The sequence below is a fragment of the Phasianus colchicus genome, chromosome 6 (assembly GCF_987193195.1).
Source record: "Phasianus colchicus chromosome 6, bPhaCol1.hap1.1, whole genome shotgun sequence".
Taxonomy (NCBI): domain Eukaryota; kingdom Metazoa; phylum Chordata; class Aves; order Galliformes; family Phasianidae; genus Phasianus; species Phasianus colchicus.
In genome coordinates this window covers 24,225,746-24,247,004 of record NC_143441.1, presented here as the reverse complement: position 1 = coordinate 24,247,004, position 21,259 = coordinate 24,225,746, and the positions used below count along the sequence as shown (strand labels likewise).

At 34.5% G+C, this 21,259-nt stretch overlaps 1 protein-coding gene across 18 annotated transcripts in view; it reads left to right on the top strand.

The window, feature by feature from the left end:
• The window catches only part of HDAC9 (histone deacetylase 9), a 442,393-nt gene that overhangs the window by 350,916 nt on the left and 70,218 nt on the right, over positions 1–21,259 (top strand). For all 18 annotated transcript variants that reach the window (XM_090142709.1, XM_090142714.1, XM_031590074.2 and 15 more), the window contains one exon: positions 47–144. In XM_090142709.1, the coding sequence (XP_089998835.1) occupies positions 47–144 (98 nt within the window). The remainder of the gene's footprint in view (positions 1–46; positions 145–21,259) is intronic.

Below are 21,259 nucleotides of genomic sequence, written 5' to 3'. Positions count from 1 at the left end.
TCCTCCTTTTTACTTCTTTTTTGGCATTTTCTTCCTATTTTTTCAGGTTGGAAGTGGCCCAGGTGAAGGTTTTAATATAAATATTGCTTGGACAGGTGGTTTGGATCCTCCCATGGGAGATGTTGAATATCTCACAGCATTCAGGTCAGTATCTTTTTCTTTTAAAGTTTGAAAATAGTGGTACAACGTAAATACATGAATAAGAATGACTATAATTTTAAAAGACAGGAGAATGGTAAAACCCATGGTGAAACTGTTTTAATACCGATATCCCAGTGTGTAAAATCTTAGTGAAATTAATAAATGGGTAGATCAGATATAGTGGTCACTCACATAGAATAATTAAAAAAAAAAAAAAGGTGTAATGATTTGATCACTCATTTATTTTTTATTATCATATCATGCCATTAAAATGACTTTGTGCTTCCTAACTTCTCTATCTACAAAATTTAAATGTAAGCGATGATGGTAGACACAAGAAAAGTACTGTTCATGTTGATTATGGTTATGTGAAAGTATAGCATGTACAAAGCACTGCTAAGTATGGTCCAAACACAGTGATCCTCATTAGATTAAAATTCTCATCATGATGCTCATATGATGCTCACAAATTTGCCTGTCATTTTATCTGAATTTCAGTGGTAAGCTCATTACTTAAAAGTGAAAATCTCAATAAGAATTATAGGAAATGTTGCATGCTGTGTTTCTCTTTGCTTTCAATAGCTCATTATAAATGAAATTTCATTCTCTCATAGGTGATTCATCATAATCTTTAGTCTTTTTCATGGGACTGGAGGAGATAGAACCACTTTCAAACATGCTCTGTTAGACTTTCAGTAGTCCTGTTTTACACACATCATTTCCCTTCATTGTTCAGCAGTTCAGTGGAAGGGTTTAGTGAGCACTCACCTCTTAATTGGATAAATGATACATGTCTGAAAAGAGATTTCAATTAGTGAAAGCTGACAGTCTGGAAAGGCAATGAGACAACTTCCATATCAGATCACGTCCAAGAATTTTAGTTTGAAGAAATGCATTTGCCTTATGTAGATTGAATTACGTTCTTTACAAAATACATCACAAAAAGTATAAAACACATTTTTGATTTGTTTTCTGAAGTACTCCTGTGTTGTCCACAAAATAATATGCCAAGGATCTGATAAACAACATACCTGAATTGAAAGTCCCAGACACAGAAATGGTCCAGCACATTCACAATGTCACACAGTCATTGTGGAAAGAAAAGCTTTATGAGTTTTATTTATAGAATTTGCCTGCACTTAAAAAAAAAAAATCTAAACAAATAAGTAGAGGTAAATTTTAAATCCTCTATACCTTGATGTTGCCTCAAGCTTTTTCCAAGATCTTTGTTATCTTCCAATGTATTATTCTTTGTTGAGATTCTGTGGAATTGAGAGGACTGGATGGTTTAAATAACTGATATTAGTATCTGATATTAACGTCTGATATGATCACCCCAGATTTCTTGGTCTGGATGCAACGTAAGCCAATAATGATATAGGTAATGTGATCATGTTAGCGCTGTGGAGAATGATGGTCTAAGACTCGTAAACAACTACAACTGTAACTGGAATCCTTTCTGTCCTGACAATAAATACTTGGGTTTGAAAAATCTTTTCAAACATATTCTTTGTAGTTCTAGTAAAAGGCACACTCATGAGCAGTTTTGAAGCAGCTCATACTACTGTTAAGCATTTTAGTCTTCAGAGTTAAAAGGAATTTCAGTCTGCAAATGTTTTGCCTTGCAAAATAGCACTATTCAGAAAAATAAAATTCATGTAGACTTCTACACAATGACTAATCATTTGCAGGCATACCAGTAAAACAAGTGCTTAATTATACTTTTTTAAAAGCAAATAAATTCAATGTAAGAATAAAGTTATCCTTTAAAAGAATATATTTTAAATTTTAATAATAATAAATAATTATTATTATAAATAATTTCAAATTTAAATAATTTTAGATGCACAATTAGTATTCCAGTTGATGTGGGCAAGAGCTTATGGTTAAATAGTCAACAGCTATTTTAAATTTTTTTTCTAGAAATATATGCAGTTGACTAATTATAATACATGCTGCCATGCTTCCATTTTTCTAAAAGTGCTTGAATAACAGGAAGTGTTTCCCTATGTCCTAAGCTCCTTTTCAGCAGAGACAGTCTTTGTACCATCTGTAATGCTTTTGATATGGATTTTTTATGACTATTATGGCATCAATGAAGAAAAGAAATTTGTAGCATGAATATAAATATCTATAAATTATGCAGAATAAACCAGATACCCATTTTCTCTGGGTTTGCTCGTAGTGATAAGTAAATTTAAAATTACTAATGATGAGCCAATCTTTCAAACAGAATCTATCCCTGCTATGATCCAAAATACTGTAGATGGTGTAATATGCATTATGAATTTGTCCAGGACAGAATTATGAGGCTATGGTCAGGAATGAGAACTCCACAGTGCAATCTTTTGCCATAGACAGGAAGGAAGGTAGAGTCTTGGAGAAAACCAATAGGAGACCTAGTAAACAAGCCAGCAAGTCAGCTGTTGCTCAGGAGCTGCAACAGGTCAGTTTATATGGAAGTATGTAGTAAAATTTGTAGTTAGGAAAATGAGCGTGTTATTTTTAAAATAAATTTATTTTGGAGACAGAATTATGTAGATGTTCTTAACAAAGAGATGGGGAAAGCATTGAATATCCTCATTTCTGAGAAGAGGAAAATGAAGAGACAAAATTGAGAGATTATCTCTTCATATTTACTCCCCAGCAGAAAGAAAACTTATACAAGATTCAGTCCCTAGCTGAGGCAGGACAGTGTGCTGTTTAAGTTCCCTTCCAACATATTAAAGATGTCAGGAAGTTTGAAGACAGATGGTGCTGAGCTGGAGAGCAGTTGAGGCTTCCTGCTTTCTAGCAACTTGGAAGCTTAATTATTTGAGTCCTTAGTGACTGAGCTCCCAAAAGGGTCTACATAGCTTTTGCTTTCTAACCAGCAGAACCCTAGTATCTTCCTAGAATTGCACTAAGCACTTATTTGAAGTGTCTGCAACCGTGATACTAGATAACTCATTACTTCTTGATTGACTATCAGATTTTATAGCAGAGATACTTCTGAATGATAATGTCCACATAAATAGAGACCAAGTCCCTTTTTATGACTCTAAAGATTTGCTCACGTATTGTTCTATATGGTGATGTATTAGACATCAGGAATTGTTCTTAAGGAATATACTTCTAGAACTGTATGAACATTTATACACACACACATACATATAAGTACATGTAGCTGAGTATTTGTAACTTTCAGCTGCAAAAATGACTAGATAAATCTATTTGAATCAAATCCTGTTGTGACTTAATGAGATTTCACTTCAATGTCTTCCTCCAAACTATCCTAGAAAATATTTCTGCTTTTTTTGGGAAAAAAAAAAAACAATTGTTGTATAAAAATTCAAGACAGTTGAAGATGAGTTAGAACCATATCACAGAGTAATTACTACAACAAAATGTGGTGGCTTCTGTGGGATACTAGTAGGAAACTGGACACTGGTTTGAGTCTGCCATTTAGTTGTCTGTGCTACATGGAGAGTCTTGTGCTTTTAAACTAACTTTTTTTAAAGTGTGAATTCAAATTTAAGTGTTTTTAGACGTGTTAAAAATTTTATTTATAAAGTTGGATTTCATTTCATTTATATACAGTTTCTAGTAAGAAAATGTATTTACTCATGTTAACTATGAGAAGGTAGTAGAAAATGTAGGAGGCAGAAGTTCCTGTAGAATCAAATAGAAGTGCATTATTTAATTTTGCCAGAAAAGTCTTGTTTGATATTTAGCATTTAGCAACTGTTTTATCTTCAGAATTCCTTGAAAGAATGTTTTTTTTCCTAAAGGACATTCATGTCGTCTTTTTCCTTATGATAACAAAAATGCACAGCTCCTTACCAATATTTTCAAGGTCTTTGGCTCTAGAGAGTTATATTTCATCATTTAATTCTATCTATTTAAATGAAATTTGTTTTAATCTCTTTGAAAATATAGAAGATAGTTGCTATTTACTGAGATAATGATTCTACACTTCACTTTATGAGAGGGTAATCCACACTCTTCTGCCAGCAGCTATAGAAAAAAACAAGAGGGATGGTCAGATATTAATGTTCAAATAATTACTTTAAGCTACATGTTAAACCATATGCTTTCAGTACATGAGGCAGAAGGTCTGTGTGTTGTACACACAAGCATGTACATGTATGCATTCAGAGTTTACAGATGACAGAAGAAATCTGTTTGTGTAGAGCAAAATATAGCAGATGCAGGAGGAAATGGAAACAAATGTGAGAGCTGAGAAGGGTGAAGAAAAAGCAAGAGACAGAAGGAAACTGAGTGTGCCTTCCAACTGCTTTGTACTGCTTTTATTCAACAAAGGAGTTGTAAATTTAGTTTAACCAGCCAGTATGCTCTGGCTGTTTTGCTCTACTCGAGAGTAGTGTAAAACAGCCACAGCATATCAGTGAACCTGGTCATAAAAGCTTATATAAAATGAAATGTGTGTGTGTTTCTTGGAATCGTTAGAAATAGCTCATGACAATATTATATTTGAGATTGATTTTTAGCAGTCATGTGTATGATTTTAATTTACTACAGTGAGCAAATTTAAAAGACATAAGTGACACTAAGGAGGAGTTAGGAATGAGCTTATGTATCCATCCATGTCTTAATTGTAAATACAAAACAAAATTTATAAGTATTTCAAAATAATCATTTCTTTAAAAAAAGAAAATTCAAAATCAAAGTCACATTTGAAACCAATTATGTTGAAGAGTAGAAATGAAAGAAAATAAGGTAACAGAAAATATTCACTTCCTTTCAGAGAAATTATTTTGGTAGAAAATAAATATGCTTAAAAATCACTGTGGTCTAACCCCTGATAAAAAGTAATTAGAAATGTTCATTTCAGTCTTACAATCTTACAGGGCATAATTAAGATTATTTCAGAAATTACATGGATGTGTAATGACCTTTTTTGGGTCTTAGTTTTGTATTTCCTGATCTGGTGATGTTTTGTTTTGATATTTACTGTGAAAAACATTGTAAATACATTTTTGTTCTCTTTCAGATATATTCTCCTTACTAACTCTGTTCTGAATATATACTATTGCTTGTTTTTTGTTGATTTTTTTCTTACTTTTAAAGTTACAAATTCATATATACACTCCAAAAGGAAACTCAAAGAAATATTAGTGTGTTTTATCTATACTGTTTCATGTAAGTATAGATAGTAGACATTTGTATACATTACTTTAATTTTCCCATAAATTTGCTTTTATAAATTTTTGTTTGCCACAGAATTGGATATAACAACTTTAATCACTTTTGTATGTGTTAAGATTCTGTATTCATTTAATCTTTTGATACTGAATTTCCTGGTCTTATGTATTTGTGTCTGAAAAGAAAAATTCCTTTTTTTATCTCAAATTGATGGTCTTCTAATTTCATTAAAAATACATGTGTCTGTGTACCATCTGAGTAGATGAAGTGTACACTCTTGTCTATGCATATCTATTATTTTAAACATGTTTGGATTCCCCTCACATTCCTTCTTATTTTTCTTTTCTGAAAAGTCTGCATTTCTTGTGTTTTCAATCTCTCTTTATATAGAAATATATCTAGTTTTTTATGATTGCAATTGCTCATCTCTGAAACTCTTCTATTCTCTAGAAGTAAGCTTAATGTGCCACATGAGGGCGAACCATCGATTTATATTATTTTGAATATTATTATGGCTTTATTTGACATACCCCTTTGCAATATACTCTAGCTCTCTGAACAGAAACTCTGGTTTTCTGATAAATAGAACAAAAGAATGTGGGAGTCAAAAATCAACATTTTTCCTAGCGGTACCTAGCTTTATTTATAGTAAGTCATAGAACAATGGTATATTGTTATAAAGTTTAATGAATTCCACCAAGAACAATGTTGAGACAATAATTCTAAATATTCATAGCTTAATGCTGCCATTTCTATGACTGCGGTGTCCAGAGACTGCTGATAAGGTTATATTATGGTCTAAAACCTATGGTAAGATTCAGTTTCTCTTTCTAGAACTTGTAGTGAAAAGAGATAAAAACAGAAAATGTGGGAAAGGAAACAAAAAAACCAAATTAGCTGCTTAGCCTCAAGAGTCACAAAAAACCCAGAAGTTATAAAGACCCAAGATCTTCAGAATCTTAATCTATTGTGTTATCAGAGAATTCCATTGGCAGTCAGCACAGACTAGCAAAATGCCATGTTTATATTAACTAATGGAAATAAAAAATTTATTTCTCAATATTTTCTTTTATAATAACTTGCAAGAATTACCCCAGAAACTGTTATCTCTAATCTATTTGTGGACAGCGGTAGGTTCAACACTTCATAAAGAAGAAGGCAGAATCTCTGAGTCATATCTGCAAGAGGCAAGTAATGATTTACCCAAATGAAGAAGGATGTTATGAAAAGTGCTAATTGTCCATAATCCTGTATTCTCATGTGTATAGTACAGCTTCATGCAGAAAAACATAGCTGAATATAACACAGTTATGGAAGCTCTAGAAAGTGTATGCAATAGTGTCTGTATGTAGGTATATAGTTTGCAATCATTCACAGCGTTCTACAGAGTTCTAAGTTAGAGTTACAATCCATTGCAAATTTCTGAGTTTGTCAGCTTCTACCAAGTTTCTTTTAAGATGGGTATATCAATCAGAATCAATCAATTCTTTTCCATTCTGTCACAGAAAATGTCTGAGCAGTATTCAAAGAAAGGTGCATGAAACAACAAAAAAAAAGAACTTCCTGAGCAGTTCTATTTTAAGAATTTGGGAAAAGGTTGAAGATTTTTGGAGTATTATTTTTAAAATCTGTTTAGAACATAAGTTCCATGTGTAAATATCCAGTAATCTATGGATCAGTGGCTTTGGAAAATCTTTTCATTGTGACTTTTTTTTGGTATAATGATAAATTTTAATGTTTTCTTTGTCTTGACAAAAGTTATGAGCATGCAGATTAGTATTGTATTAGTACTTACTAGTATTGGCATTGGTTTTGGTAGTGGTATTGGTAGTAATTGGTAGTATTAGTACTACTATTAGCACTGATAGAGAAAGTCTCCTTTAGGATATTGAGAAGCAGAGTTAAAAGCACTTGAAACTCTCTAGCATAAACAACTTTTCAGCATTTTGTTATACTTCAGAGTTCACCAGAAAACTAATCCTGGCAGCACTGTTTATATCCTGCAACCCTTTGTTCTTCCTCCTTCTTTATTTTTATTTGGAAAATCTAACTTCTTCTCACCACACTCCTCTAAATTTTCACCTTTACTGTACCAGGATTTTAAAAACTACATGTGATGCTCCTTTCATGCACTGGAACTAGAGAAATGAAACCTTTTGTTACATAAATTAATTAGTGCCAACTTACTTTTCTACAGATGCACAGCTCCTTTTATTGACATGGCAGAAAAGGGAGTGGAGGAGAAAGGATAATAAAATATGGAATGTGTCAGGTTTATGTGGTTCAGGTTAAAAACTTTTTGATTAAAACCTAAGCTGTACATGGTCTGTAGTTTAAAAGTGCCAAAAAGTACCTGAGTTCTTCTGCAGTAGAAAAGTTTCCCAATTTTTGTAAAGTTAGAAGGATGAAAGTATAAAGGATAAAGAATTATCAAATATTTTGATGAAAAGATGAGAAATACCACTAAAAACATCCTGAAAGAAATTAAAAAGCTGGGAGATAAGATATTTTTACTCTAACAGTCAAAATATCTGTGCTATTTAAAATAGTGATAAATCTTAGGTCTGAATTAGAAGTCCTACAGCAACACTGAGTGATTCTGTAGATGTCCAGCCTCAATTTAAATTTTGTTGCTTTATAATAACTTTTGAGAACTACACTATAGCCTGTAAAAAATATCCACATGTTCTCTGCTGGAACAGCTCCAGACTATAACAGAACCACTAGATTGCACCCTGGTGCTTTATGTATTGTTTAATTGTTTTCCTTTGGTGGGTATTTTTATTAAAAGCCCATTATCCAAAATCAGACAGAAGTGTTGTTACAAGAACAGCAGAAACAGAGGCCTTTCAGCTACACAGTTCTTATTCATGTCTTCTTTGGCCAGCTTAGCTAATGAGACCTCCACTATTCTTCTTTTAGTACTTCAAGAGAAAGAAACCAGAGTTTTTATTTTCCTCCTTTCAAACATAAGTTGGATTGTGAGGTTATGTGCGTGCTCACACACCTGGTGTGTCTGTATAAGATTGCCTAGATACCTCTGGGGCATGTCTGTGCTTATAGATGTTCACATACTTTTGCATCAGTAACTCCTTGGAGATATTTTTAATGTCTAATGATTTTGTGTATCTATGCTACTCTTTGCTTGTAAAGAAATTAAATTAAAGAACAAGTCTTTTTCATAATAAAACAAACAAACAAAAAAAAACAAAACAAAAAAAAAAAGAACACATACTCTAGCATGTAAAGCGCCAGAAATTCCAAAGGAAAATACAAAAATCTAGCAAGACACAAATTTTGAAATCCTGAGTTACGCTGAATAGCACTCTGCCCTGTGCTGCAAGATCTTAAGAGGTTTCATGTTACTCATTGTTGCTGGAGCCCCAATTCTAAGTATGTTATTATTTTTTAAGTGAGTTCTTAATCTTCCAAAAGAGATGTTTAAACTATGAAAACACATATATCTTAAAAATAGATATCTAATGAAAAAGTTCAGGGAGGTCTGTGACTCATGATTATGCGGTATTAGCACTGCTTGAGCCACAAGTAATCCCATTAAATCAGTACAGCTTCGTGAAGAGTAGATTGTTACTCAGAGTGAGGGAATCTATCAGACTTCAAACTCCTACAAGTAGTATAAGAAAAAAAGCTCATTCATGGACTAATTTACCATGTTTGGCATATGTTTGTTTTTTAAGGAAAGTTAAGCCTTTGTCTTGTGATAAAAAAAAATACTTAATTTTAGGTCTTCCAGGGTCTGCTCTGCACACCAGCATTAATTAATGGCTAATATGTAATGTTGCTTATATTCAACAGTAACTTCTTGCAAGGGTCATCATAGAAAGTTTGTGAAACCAAAGGCTGTTCACCAAATGTGACAGGATCTGATCCTAGACAATTTGACTACACTTAGCATGATTGAGTAATTAAATCTTTCAAACTATATGCAAACACTCTTATGACTTTTCATGGCCTGAAACAAACGAAGCTTTTAAAGTTTATCTGACTCATATGTTTGCCTACCACTGTCTTTATAGTCAGTATATTGGTTGTCAAAATATACCAAAATTCCGAAGGTATTAAAAATTCATGAAAAATTAAACTGAAAAGATTACATTCATGAAAGTGCATTCATTTATAGCTGGGCTGAAAATAGCTATGCCTTGGGGAAGGCATAGCTAGGGAAACTGCTTAGTATTTTTTCTGTGTTATGCTACAGTGTACATTCATGTCAGATAATATAAAATAGAGGACTGAAAGAAAGAGGAAGCTTATTTGGTCCTTTTTTCCCCATTGATAAATCCATTGATCTTTGCTGTTTTCTTTCTCCTGTGCTGGGTGTGGTGTGAAATACTAAATAGAGCTGACTAAAGACAGCAGTTCCAGTAAGTAGCAACTGTCCATGGTTTTGACATGCAATTTTCTTTTACACTGGAGCAAAATCATTTGAAAACTTCCAAGAAAACAGCTAAGTGTGTTTTTCAAACCCTTTCATGACTGTGTTCATATCTAGCCTCATGGTGAGGACATCACTCTTGGAAGCAAAAACACTCTAAGTGACAAAAACTGATACCTGAATTATTAAAAACAATTTTTCTTCCCTCGTTCTTTCAGATCAGGGACTTGAACATGACCTTATCACATCTGAAGTTAATGCCTTTACTGTCAAGTTATTTGAAATGTTTTTTCTTTTCTGTACTCTAAAGAGGTTGCCCTCTGCAAAATATTAGGGATCCACACCTACAAAAAGATTCTATTTTAGTATAAAGATATGTCATGAAAAAGTTATTTCATCATGCATTATTAATCTGATGGGAGAGTGCCTCCCTATTACCAATTAAAAGATTTACAGAGTAATAAACCATTGTTAAACCTCTGCAAGTGCTTCAATTCCTATGTGATAGGGACTTTTCAATCCCCATGCTTTATTAATGTCTGCTTCATTCCATTTGTCATCAGCTTTCTGTGAAAACAGGTTCCCTCTGGATCTGAAAATTGCAATTTATCACCCACCTATTTTCTCTTCCCTTATTCATCTATTTAAATTTGAATTCCTCTCATAAGAGGCTATTGTCACTAGTGATACAATCACGTTTCACTGAAAAATAGAAGCACTGTTAGCTCTCTGTCCCCTCTCCTTTCTCCATCTCTGTCCTCAAAACCACTGAGTTTACAGATTGCTGTCTGTCCTCCAGTTCTGCTCTAGACCTTCTTCAGATTAGAATCTCAGCCTTCCTTCCTCTAAAACAGTGCTATATTTCCTATATATGAACAGTAGGTGAGTTTGTACACTGCTAAGTTCTCCAGAATGTATAGTCAGGAGCCACTTACTCATAGAGTGTATGGACAGGAGTCATCTTTTTGTTCTTTCTTTGCAGTCTAATACAATGAGGTTATTGTACGAGACAGTATTTCCAGTATAATGTACTAATAAAAATATGTTATTATTAGGCATAATAGTAAGATTTAAAGAGTTAAAAGATTGATTTGGGAGATGTTTTTGATTGGTAGAAATGAGAAGGAGGTAAGCTGTCTGCAATCTGCATCACATTGCATGAGAGGGACATGCACTCAACCCTGGAGACATTGGCTAAATAGGCACGTGGGGTCATGCAAGCTGGTGGAATCCCTGAGACAAGGCTGACATTATCCCTTCAAATCCTCAGATCTGATACAGAGAGGGTGTCTTCCTAGGACTTGAAAGGGGGAGATGGAGAGATTGAGTCCTCTAGACCAGATGAAAGATGTGCAGTTCTTTGTTTTCTTTGTGAATGAACCAATTTTATGTGGAACAATGTAATATGGTCCTGTATTCTGGAATTGTTCTTGTTCCAGGAGACATATGGATGTGGTACTGGTAGGATTCAGTCCTCCAAACAGGCTTTGGAAGTGTGATCCTCCTCCTGTTTTTTAGCTCAGGAACACACATATTGCTCAGTATCACTGCTGCAGTGTCCACGATCTCATTAAGCCCATAAGTATGCATATCTTGTTGACATCTAGGGAAACATGATGATTATCAACAAAATGTAGAACCTGTTGTACACTGCAACACTTCAAACACAATAAGGTTATTAAGAATGTCTAAGAATGTAGAATGTCACTTGCAGAATTTAAGTGAGATATAAGAGCTTCCTAAGTTTCTATTATAGTTTTATTTCCAGCACTATTCTTTAACAAACTAAATAAATTACTGCATGTATTGGACCTCTGAGGCTTGGGGCAAAGAATGGAAAAATTATTTACAAAAGCTTGAAAATATTTAATCACTAGAGGCAGGGGGCAACTGTGTTTTAATTAGCAGTTCCTCAGGCTATTGGCTGGCTGGAGGCTTTCTCAAACAACCACACAAACGCACTGAATAGCTGTTTGCCAGCCTTAGGGTCAGGCCTGAGATGAAACAGATAAGATAATTGGCTCTAATGAAATCCAGAAGGCCTTGGCTTTCTTGTTTGAGCTTGGATTTGAAAAGTGCGTGTGGAAGTGAGGCTTAATTCAAACCAGTCCTGAACTAGGCCCATTTTTCAGTGACTTTGATATTGTTTGAAGTTCTGAAAGTGTTCGCCACACCACTAGCCTGCTGGGCTGGGCCTCCCCGGTCACCTTAATTACTGAGCTTTATTGCTGACTTTACTACACAGGAAAGGAGCCATTATATGTTCCATCAACATCAGCTCTCCTCAGATTGGAGGAAAGGGCAGGGTGAAAGGCCACTGTAGGAAGGCAAAAACTTCACTTTGAGGTAGTCAGATCATTTACCCGTGTTAAATTTCACTGTGCTATGTGCGTACATTCCTCAAAACACAGAAGCCCAATTTCCATTTTTTTTAGCAAGTGATTACTTTTCAAAACATTTTGTTTGTGTCTGATTAGCAGGAGGGGACATTTATTCTTAGAGGTGGAAAAGAAGGCAAATTTTAACAAACGCCTAATTAATCATCACAGAGGAAAGAAATCTAGTTAAAATCTGTAATAAAGAGAAATTGTTCTTAATGCTTCTTTGAAGTGGGAATAAGTGAGGAAACCCCTACGGTGTGTTTGCAGATCTGACACCCTACAGAACCTACTCCTTGCAACTAGCTTGATATCTTGAGGGTAACTTGTAATGTGCTCTGCAAAAATAGAAGGGCGTCTGTGAAATACTGTAATGGCAAGCAACAGTTGAGGTATTTTAGCAATGTTAGTTCTAAGTTATTCTCTGCATGATAATTACTTTCAGAGTTTGGTCCTAATCTCTTTAGCTGCTCCAGCTGGTGGTGCTGCTGGAAAAAAAAGAAACTGGGTGAACCCACATGCATGAATGAATTTTCAGATCTGGACACTGTAGTGGAAGAGATGTCTACTGGGCTTCAGGAGTCAGTGTCTGAGGCCATGGAAGCTCCTAGGAAGTTCTGCTGCTGGGAAACCCAGGACAGATCCCACAAATGCTTAGACATGTGACTGAATGCATTTACATATTAATTCCATACTCCCTAACCAGTTGGGCTACTAATCTCAGTACACATGTGTACTAATGTTTGCAGGATTGGGCCTCACAAGACTAATTGCCCAGTTTGCACTTTATCCCATATTAGCAATACTAATATATAATAAAAGAAACACTGATGAATATTAGTCTGTGAAATTCAGATCAAAATTCACAAACCGTATTTCCATGAACTTGGGAGGAAAATCGGAAATGACCAAAAAAAATCAGTTTCATTGCTGTCTTCATTTCCTTTGTTGTTTTTCGTTTGTTTGTTTGTTTTGCTTGTTTGTGGTGTTTTTTTAATTGTTATTATTGTTTTTAAGGAGCTAATAGTCCTCCTTTTCTTAATAGCTTGAACATGTCTTTGTTAAAATTAGAAATGTCACAAAGATGCTTTCTGAAGAGTATACTGCACTTCCCTTAAGACAGCAGTTTCACAGAGAAGACTTCTATAGTTTGAGATGGTTCCACCTTGTGTTATTTTATGAACAATATCTGTGCTATAATGCAGATTTTACATCTGTATGGCAGAAGATTTTTTAACAAAGAATTCCTATTTAGAAGCCTGAAGGTTTCTTGTTTTTCTTCCCTTTCATATGCCCTGTCATTTTAACACATTTTATGTTAGTACAATGGTGAATTGGTTATACACTTTAAAGAAAAGCAGCAGGTTTTAGTTTTTTTATCAATATTTTGTGAAATTTTACCTGTTAAATCCATAGCTAGCATCACAGGGAGCTAGTTATATGTATATTGACACACATTTTATTAGCACTAGGCTAAGACAAAATACCTTTTGAAATAATCATAATTCATTACAATTATCAGAAAACAATGATTTCCCTTCTAATATATATGGTTGTTTTGTGAGAAAATAGTAGTGTAGGTGTCACAGTGTGAGAGTTCCTGTGAACAATATTTCCAGATGGATAGATGTTCTGCTCTTTATTTAACAGTAGAATTTGTTTGCTCTCATTTTTAGTAACTATATCAAAAATGAAAACTTCCTTCTTGATACTATGCTTCTTAAGAGATAGTTTGCTATCTGACACTTTTAACAAAACTATGTAGAAAATTTGCTGTTTTGAGAAATCAAGATTTTTTTTTTTAATGGAAGAAGCAGGGCAATGATGTGCCACTGAGAAGGTGTAGGGTGAAAGTCTTCTGTGTCTGAGTGTACTTTCAACTACATTTCCCACATTTTGTGGAAATTACTGGGATTTAGGGGAGCATATGAAGTGATATAAAGATATTATGGTATATTGGAAAAGATTTATTGACTGGGAGAAGTGGAACTACATAATCTATTAGTGATTTAATTCATACTTTACACATATGCCTAATGATGTCTTAAAAAAAAAAAAAGGAATAAGAATATGAAATCTACTTGTGATTTAATCTGACCTTTGCACATCGTCTGCAAACATTATGCAGTTGAGCTTGGGTGTTTGCTGTAAGTCATGCGGGGGATAGTGACTGAGGAAGCATTTTACTGCAGGAAAGAATTCCCTGGATGCCTAAGTCACTTACTCTTTATGTTTCCAACAATGTTTGTAGGGTGGTAGAATGCTCATTACTAAAAAGTGTGTTTTTAATGTAGAGCTGCAGGCCATGTACTTTCATAATTTGCATCTTATGGTTTAGTTACAATCGCTTGTAAATAAGCAATTAAAAAAAATAAGAAATCCTAAGAAAAATATTCATAAAGTATCCATTATCTGATGTAATGGTGTTGTGTTGTATATTGCCAAAACATTATAGAGACCACACAGCAATTCACTGGCTGAGCCAAGACTACATGTTGGGCCCCCCTGTCTTCACTAATTCTGTGAAATTTCTGCATTTTTAAAACAGGGTTTAAAAAAAAAAAAAAAAAAAAAAAAAAAAAAAAGATTGTTAAATGTCATTATTTTGTGAATCTATTGCCATTTTCTTAAAATACATTTTAATTCTCCTTTTCATTATTCTTTCTACGTGTCATTTTAGAAAGTGTGAAGAGGTGACTTGAACTAGTGGGCTTCAATAAGTTGCTTTTAGATGACATGACCATTCATGTTTCAGCAGCGCTGTATTTTGTTGTTCATAACATTGTTTTTTTTAACGCTCTGATAATAAGAAGGTAACTGGAAGATAACTGACACTAAGAAGATTTAACTGGATGCTGATGCTTTATGTATTTATGTTATCCTAGATTGCTTTCATGCAAGCTGTTCACTGCACTGGAAGTAAACAATGGAAGAGTTAATAAGGATATTACCTAATTGTAGTAGAAGCCTGTGGATTCTGGTTGTGACGTTTCATTACTGTAATCACTAAAAATAGTGAGAATAGTTAACTGCAGAGGACTTTTGTAGAGGATTACAATAGGTATGTAATTCTTTTGACTGAGGAATTCAGCTGGGATCCATTTCTCATATCATGGTATATACTATATTCTCTTAGATTACTTGTGTGTGATGTGGGAGATCAAAGGATTGTACTTTTATTTCTGTGACCACAATAAACTTGAAAAGAGTAAAAGGAAATCATTGTGAATATCATATAAAATAAATGGGGCTTAATATGATTTGGAGAAAATGACAATTAGAAGAAAAATGAGGATATTGTACTTCTTTATCCTTCTTAGTTGTAGTGTGAAGTCTTGCACCTGCTTGTTAGCAAGGTCAGATTTAGGATTATGAAAAGAAAGGGAGTGCTTTTACTTGTATTTTTTTTTCTCCTAATGCCTCTGGTGCTTTAATTTAATTCATATGTACAGTATTCCAAAATAACTACAGTGATTGATAGTGTTGTAATAAAACACAGGAACATACACACAAATTTAATGTTTCTTTAAAGATTTAAAAGGCTTCACTTTGCATTCTATTTATAATTGAGCTTAAAATATTTTTAGCAGAAATAAAATTCTATTTTAACTGTAACATAAACCATTGCTTTGAATTTGCAATCAAACATATCTTAGTCATCTTTAAAAGTGACTAATATTTTGTGCCTTTGACAGTTAAAAACCAAGCCATTTTTATTTAATGGAAGCTATTGTATAATTGTAGTTCCATACTATTTATGCCATGTTAGGTTATGCAAGAATTGTGAAATAAACAAAGTGCTAAGTCTTGTCTTGTCCATGTGTTATTATCTTCGTAAAATTCAGATAATTATTATTATAAACTATTATAATATTAGCTGCCCAGATTGGACTATAATTTTTGCACTGAAAAATCAGCAGTGTACAAGTCATTAAGAAGAAACAGAACATTCTGCCTGCTGTGTAGGAACAATTTGTTCTTGTACCTTAAAGGAATATGTGGGAGTCTGCCTCAGATTTTGAGATCTTAGTTGAAAACTTTGATTATCCAGTTGTGATTCACTTCCTTATGTCCTTTCTACTTTGAATACAAAGAGACATGACTTTATCCTTGGAAGAAAGTTGAGCTCCTCTGCTGTCTGACCTTCTCTGCACCAGTACCTCAAGACTGGCTGGAGAATAGCATCAATGGAAAGTTTCCTAAAATGATTTATCTGCTGGAGCTGTTAGCTTGATTTATTCAATAGTATCAATGCAGTTGTGATTTATGGCTTTTTCACATTAGGTTACAAATAAAAGCTGGCATGCAAACAGAGGATTTCGGGGCCAAGATCAGGTATCCAACCATCTATCTACAATGTAGGCATCTCCATATGAGCAAGATGCCCAAATACCCATGGTTATTCTGACAGCTGAACTGAGGGAGCTCTGTACTTACATTTAAGCAGGGATATACTCTGCTTATTTGAATAATTTTCTAGTCTTCAATGCATGTACTCAGTAGGACCTTGATTCAGCTTTCAAAACACATGCCCAGAACCATGTGAGAAGTGCTCAAGGAACTGATTTTTACTGTTATGGCCAACAGCTTTGGCACAGGATTTCTGTGAGATCTGTTCCCTTTCACATTGTCAGCAGGTGGCCAAGAAGGATTCCTCTGCACCCCAAAAGCTGCTGAATACCTCTGCATGGGTAACTGAGATGAATATTCTGTCTCCATGAAATATAGTGAGAGTGTAGATCCTTAGCTCACATTTAGAATCTTACATTTGCATTTAGGTGCCATTCCTGGTTAAATCAATCTCTATTATAGGTTATAATTATGGACATTCTTCTAGGAAAATTCAGTTAACTGGGATTTCATCCCAGTCTAGTTAAAGATGTTGTCCTAATGTAGTGTCTTGCAGTATGCCTACGCTTCCATACCTGCAAAGAAAGAGTAGATGTGCTCAATCCAGCTGCAAGCTACCCATGGAATGCCTGCAGATGTAATTCTCATGGACTACTCATGCTAATTGGTTTTTCCTTTACTAAATTGTGTCAAAATGTAAACAAATATTCTGTAAGTAGTTCATATCTGTCTTCAAGTTTCAGGGTGATACAGCACACTGAGATAAATTTCCTTTTGTTGGGAATGTAACAGACTGTATGAAACTGAGTGCCTCTATGGCAAAAGTTTTTTGGTATCCCAGCTGTGTCATTTTAAATCTAGCACAGACGTCTTTGCTTCATACAGCAGTGCGCAGTTCAGTCATATCCCTAGACAAGGTTATCCACTTCAATTTATTGATGAAGTGGGAGGTTTGCCACTTCGGTTGTACATTTTTTGTTATATCCTTGTATTGCACCTTCCATAGCCAACACTGTTGGCTGCATTTAGACCTAAAAGCATGATAATAATAGTCAGGGATGAGGTTGTACTTTACTCAGGTTGTACTATATACTCCTAAAGAGACTACCTCTCAGCAATAACCCTTTCCAGAAATTCAGAGCTGATAATATTTATGAGTGTTGGCTAGAGATCTTTTAAATAGCTAAATTTCAACACATTCCCTAAGGAGCTGAAATGGAGATCATTTCAGACCTGTCAGAGGAAGATCATACCTTAATTGTACTTCATTGTACTATAAAAAATGAGACCTCTCCACTAGATTTAAGAGTCAGTGGTATTGTGATCTATGCGAAAGGTTAGAGGAACTCACCTGGGATCTTACAGTGTGTATGAAATACTTTTGTCAGTGACACAAGCTTAAAAATAGTCACATAAATGTGATGGTTTCTGCAATTGATCTTTTCTAAAAGTATCTCCAACTTGACAGAAAGCATCTTTTCAGTTTGATTTATTTTGTAATAGAGTACACTCTGGTGGCTGTCTTCCAAAAATGCTGTCCTGAATATCTGTTTATAAGTAGAGCAGTTCCAAATCATTCAGTTCATGACTCCAGCATTTCACTGCAAGATAAATACTAGTTTGGCTGTGGCACAGATGCCAGCCCTCAAAATAGAGCATCTCTGAAAGTAAAAGGGTCTGATTTCAGTAGCAACTGTTACTCTTTTAGGGCTGTATATTAGCACCTGAGCTTTAAAAATTAGAGTACAGTATGCCACAGAGTGTGGAACAACACTACTAGTACTATTTCTTAAAATCCAAGTTAGCCAATTTTTGCTGTCACTTACCCTTTCTCTATTCAGTAGAGAATACATGGCTGTAAGCAGTAGGATAATTCTTTCTCCCGTCTCTGACAGTTTCCACAACCAGAGAGATTCTGTAATTGATGCAGCATGCAAGCTGCCTCTCTAAAGCCATTTGTATGTTCTACAAAGTTGTAGAAGTCTCACAGGGATTTCCAGAAATTTTCTCCATAGGATGCTAGTTTGCAGTGATTTTCTTCATTCACTGACACAAGGAAGGGCAAGAACCTACTGTTTGACCAGTGCTTGAAAATGGGCCTTTGGACAGCATAAGAAGGGCAAAGTTTGAGGAATAAAAGCCTCAAGTGATGCCGTTTTCTGCTAGCACCACAACAGATGCTAAGTCTCATACAGTAAGTAGGGCTTTCCCACTTAAGGAATGTTTATTTGTAAGAGGTGCGTTTCCTGAAAATGGGAACTGTCTCAAGGAAAAGGGACGCAGCACAACTGAGCACCAAAAATGATAGTTAAGTTTCCAGCCAGTATTCCCAAGTCTGAGACAGAGAAATGCGTAGGTAATCTGTGAATTATGCACCTGTGTACCCTTTAAATGATGGACCAGATGCTGAGGTGATGACCTTGTCAAAGTTCCTTTCACATTGCAGCTCTGGATGTCTTTCACAGTGGACTGTGCTGAAGGGATCACAAGGAAAAGTGCACAAATATGAGAAACTTCTGAAAGCCCCAGGAGTGTGTGAGAAAGTACACACTGCAAATTCAGTGCTTTACTGTACTTTTTTGAATATTTGTGAAAAACTGTTCTTTACTAAGAAAGAAAAAATTTCAGTTGACTCTTGCAGGAAGTTTCTTATTGAATACAATTTAAGGATTAATGATTAACTCTAATCATCAATGGATTGATTATATCTTCACAGCAGGCAGAGAATTAATCCTGCTATGCTGAGCAGTTTTCAGTGAATAATATGGGTATTTGGATCCTGATCCTAGAATATTTTAAATTAATGTCTTTTTTCCTTTTGTGAGAATCATGCTTTTGCTTCTACAAGGGCTGCTTCAAAAGTAATCCCTCCTATGTTATTATCTTGGTCACAATAACAGAGGTAGATGTAGGTGGTATGACAATACAGGTTGTGCCTTCCACCAATATTTCATTACATTTTGTTGCTGTGTGACAGATGGCAGCAGAGGGGCAGACTGGCAGAATGGAATCTGACGTGGAAGTGTGCATGAAGCAAAGGTGTGTCATTGAATTTCTCTACGCAGAAAAAAAATTGCACACACTGACATTCATTAATTCTTGCTGAATATTTATGGAAACCAAACAGAGAAGGAGAGCACAATGAAGCAGTGGGTGGTACATTTCAGTAGTGGATACAGTGATGTTTCAGCAGCTGTGGAACTGTGGTTTTTACGAACTCAGCATGCAAGCTCTTCATTGTTGGTGAAAATGCATACCTAGTGGCAGTGCCTGTGTTGAAAAAATAATGTTTTGTAGCTGAGAATTTTCTCTATCAACTACTGCTATTTTGTTCTTTGTATCTGTTGTAGTTTCCATGGAATTAAATGTGAGGCATTACTATTGGAGCAACCTCTGTATCACCACAGCTTTATTAAATTGATTATATTAACATCACAATGAATTTTGTTCAACAGATACAATAATTTGCAGCAACAAATCATTCACACCTTCCCTTCTGAAATTAGTGAAGTATGTTCTGTGATATTCTGCTTACCTGTATACAGGTAGTACCAATACACTAATAATACACTGTACCTTAGACAACATTCAGAAAAGTAATGTGCTTAGGTCAGTGAAGGACCACCTTAAAAATAAATAAATAAAAGAAGTTAAATTTTTCTGAAAGTCCTCAGTGTCTATCAGAATGGAGCTTTTAGGTCTCATTCATTTTCCACCTCAGTGAGATAATTGGGAAGTAAATGGTGAAACAGAGTGCTGGTCTAATAGTAATGAGCAAGTAGATGAGAGAAAACAGAGTAGAAAGAGAATGTAGATGAGACATAGGAGGAAAAGATGAGAGAAAACAGATGGAAACCAAAAAGCCAATGAAGTGTGAAAGACAAGACTATAATGATTTGCTCAAGACATGGTGGAACTAGTCTGGATAAAATAAGAAAAGAAACCTATACTCTCAGTCCAACTTCAGAATAAACCAAATCTTTAACAGGATTTTAAAAGGATTAAGGTAAAACTCTTTTCATCCTGGAATTAGAAACAGAGGTTCTATTACAGGATATTCTGATAGTATTGGTGACCTTGAATAGAAAGATTGAAACAAACATCAAAACATTTACATGTTTATACAAGCCAAATTTCACCCTACTAGAGGTCTAATCTTTGCTCATACATATTTCCTTTTATGTTGTATAGAACCTAAAATTGATCACAGAGATAACATCAGCGGAACTTATAGTTGTATACATATGTCCTGGAACACCATTTTTTCTCACTTTACCCTTATCTAACAGTTATTCTTTGATCCCTTAATAATAAATCATTTGTTGCATGTATATAGATAATCAATTTTTAAAAAAATTGAATGGAATATTTCAAATTATTGGAGGATAATTTTTGAATTGTTAAAGAGCATAACTCTGTGGCAAATATGTATGAGGATTTGGCTTCACTTGCAGTTAGAAATGGAGCCAAAATGGAAGATTTATGTACCCTGTAGCTGATGAAACAACATATACCCTTTTCAAATTTAAGTGATTTTTGTCTGTATGGTTTGTACATGAATTCTAGTATTTTAATATTTTGGATCTGCAGGAGTTTCTGAACATCTTTAAGCCATTCTTGAGCTCTATATGCCAGCAGTGAGTAATCCTGCTAAAAGGAGTGCTTCTTAGATTGCAAGCTGAAGAGTATTCTCCTTTGTTGGTTTATTCACTGATTTTTTTAGTTTTATTTTTATTTCATGACCAGGTCAAAGTTCTCCTTTGGTGATTCAATGAAATTTAAAGAGAATGGAGAAGAGCCAGAGGGAATATGAAAACATCAGTCTTGACAAGATTAGCTTACTTTTCAG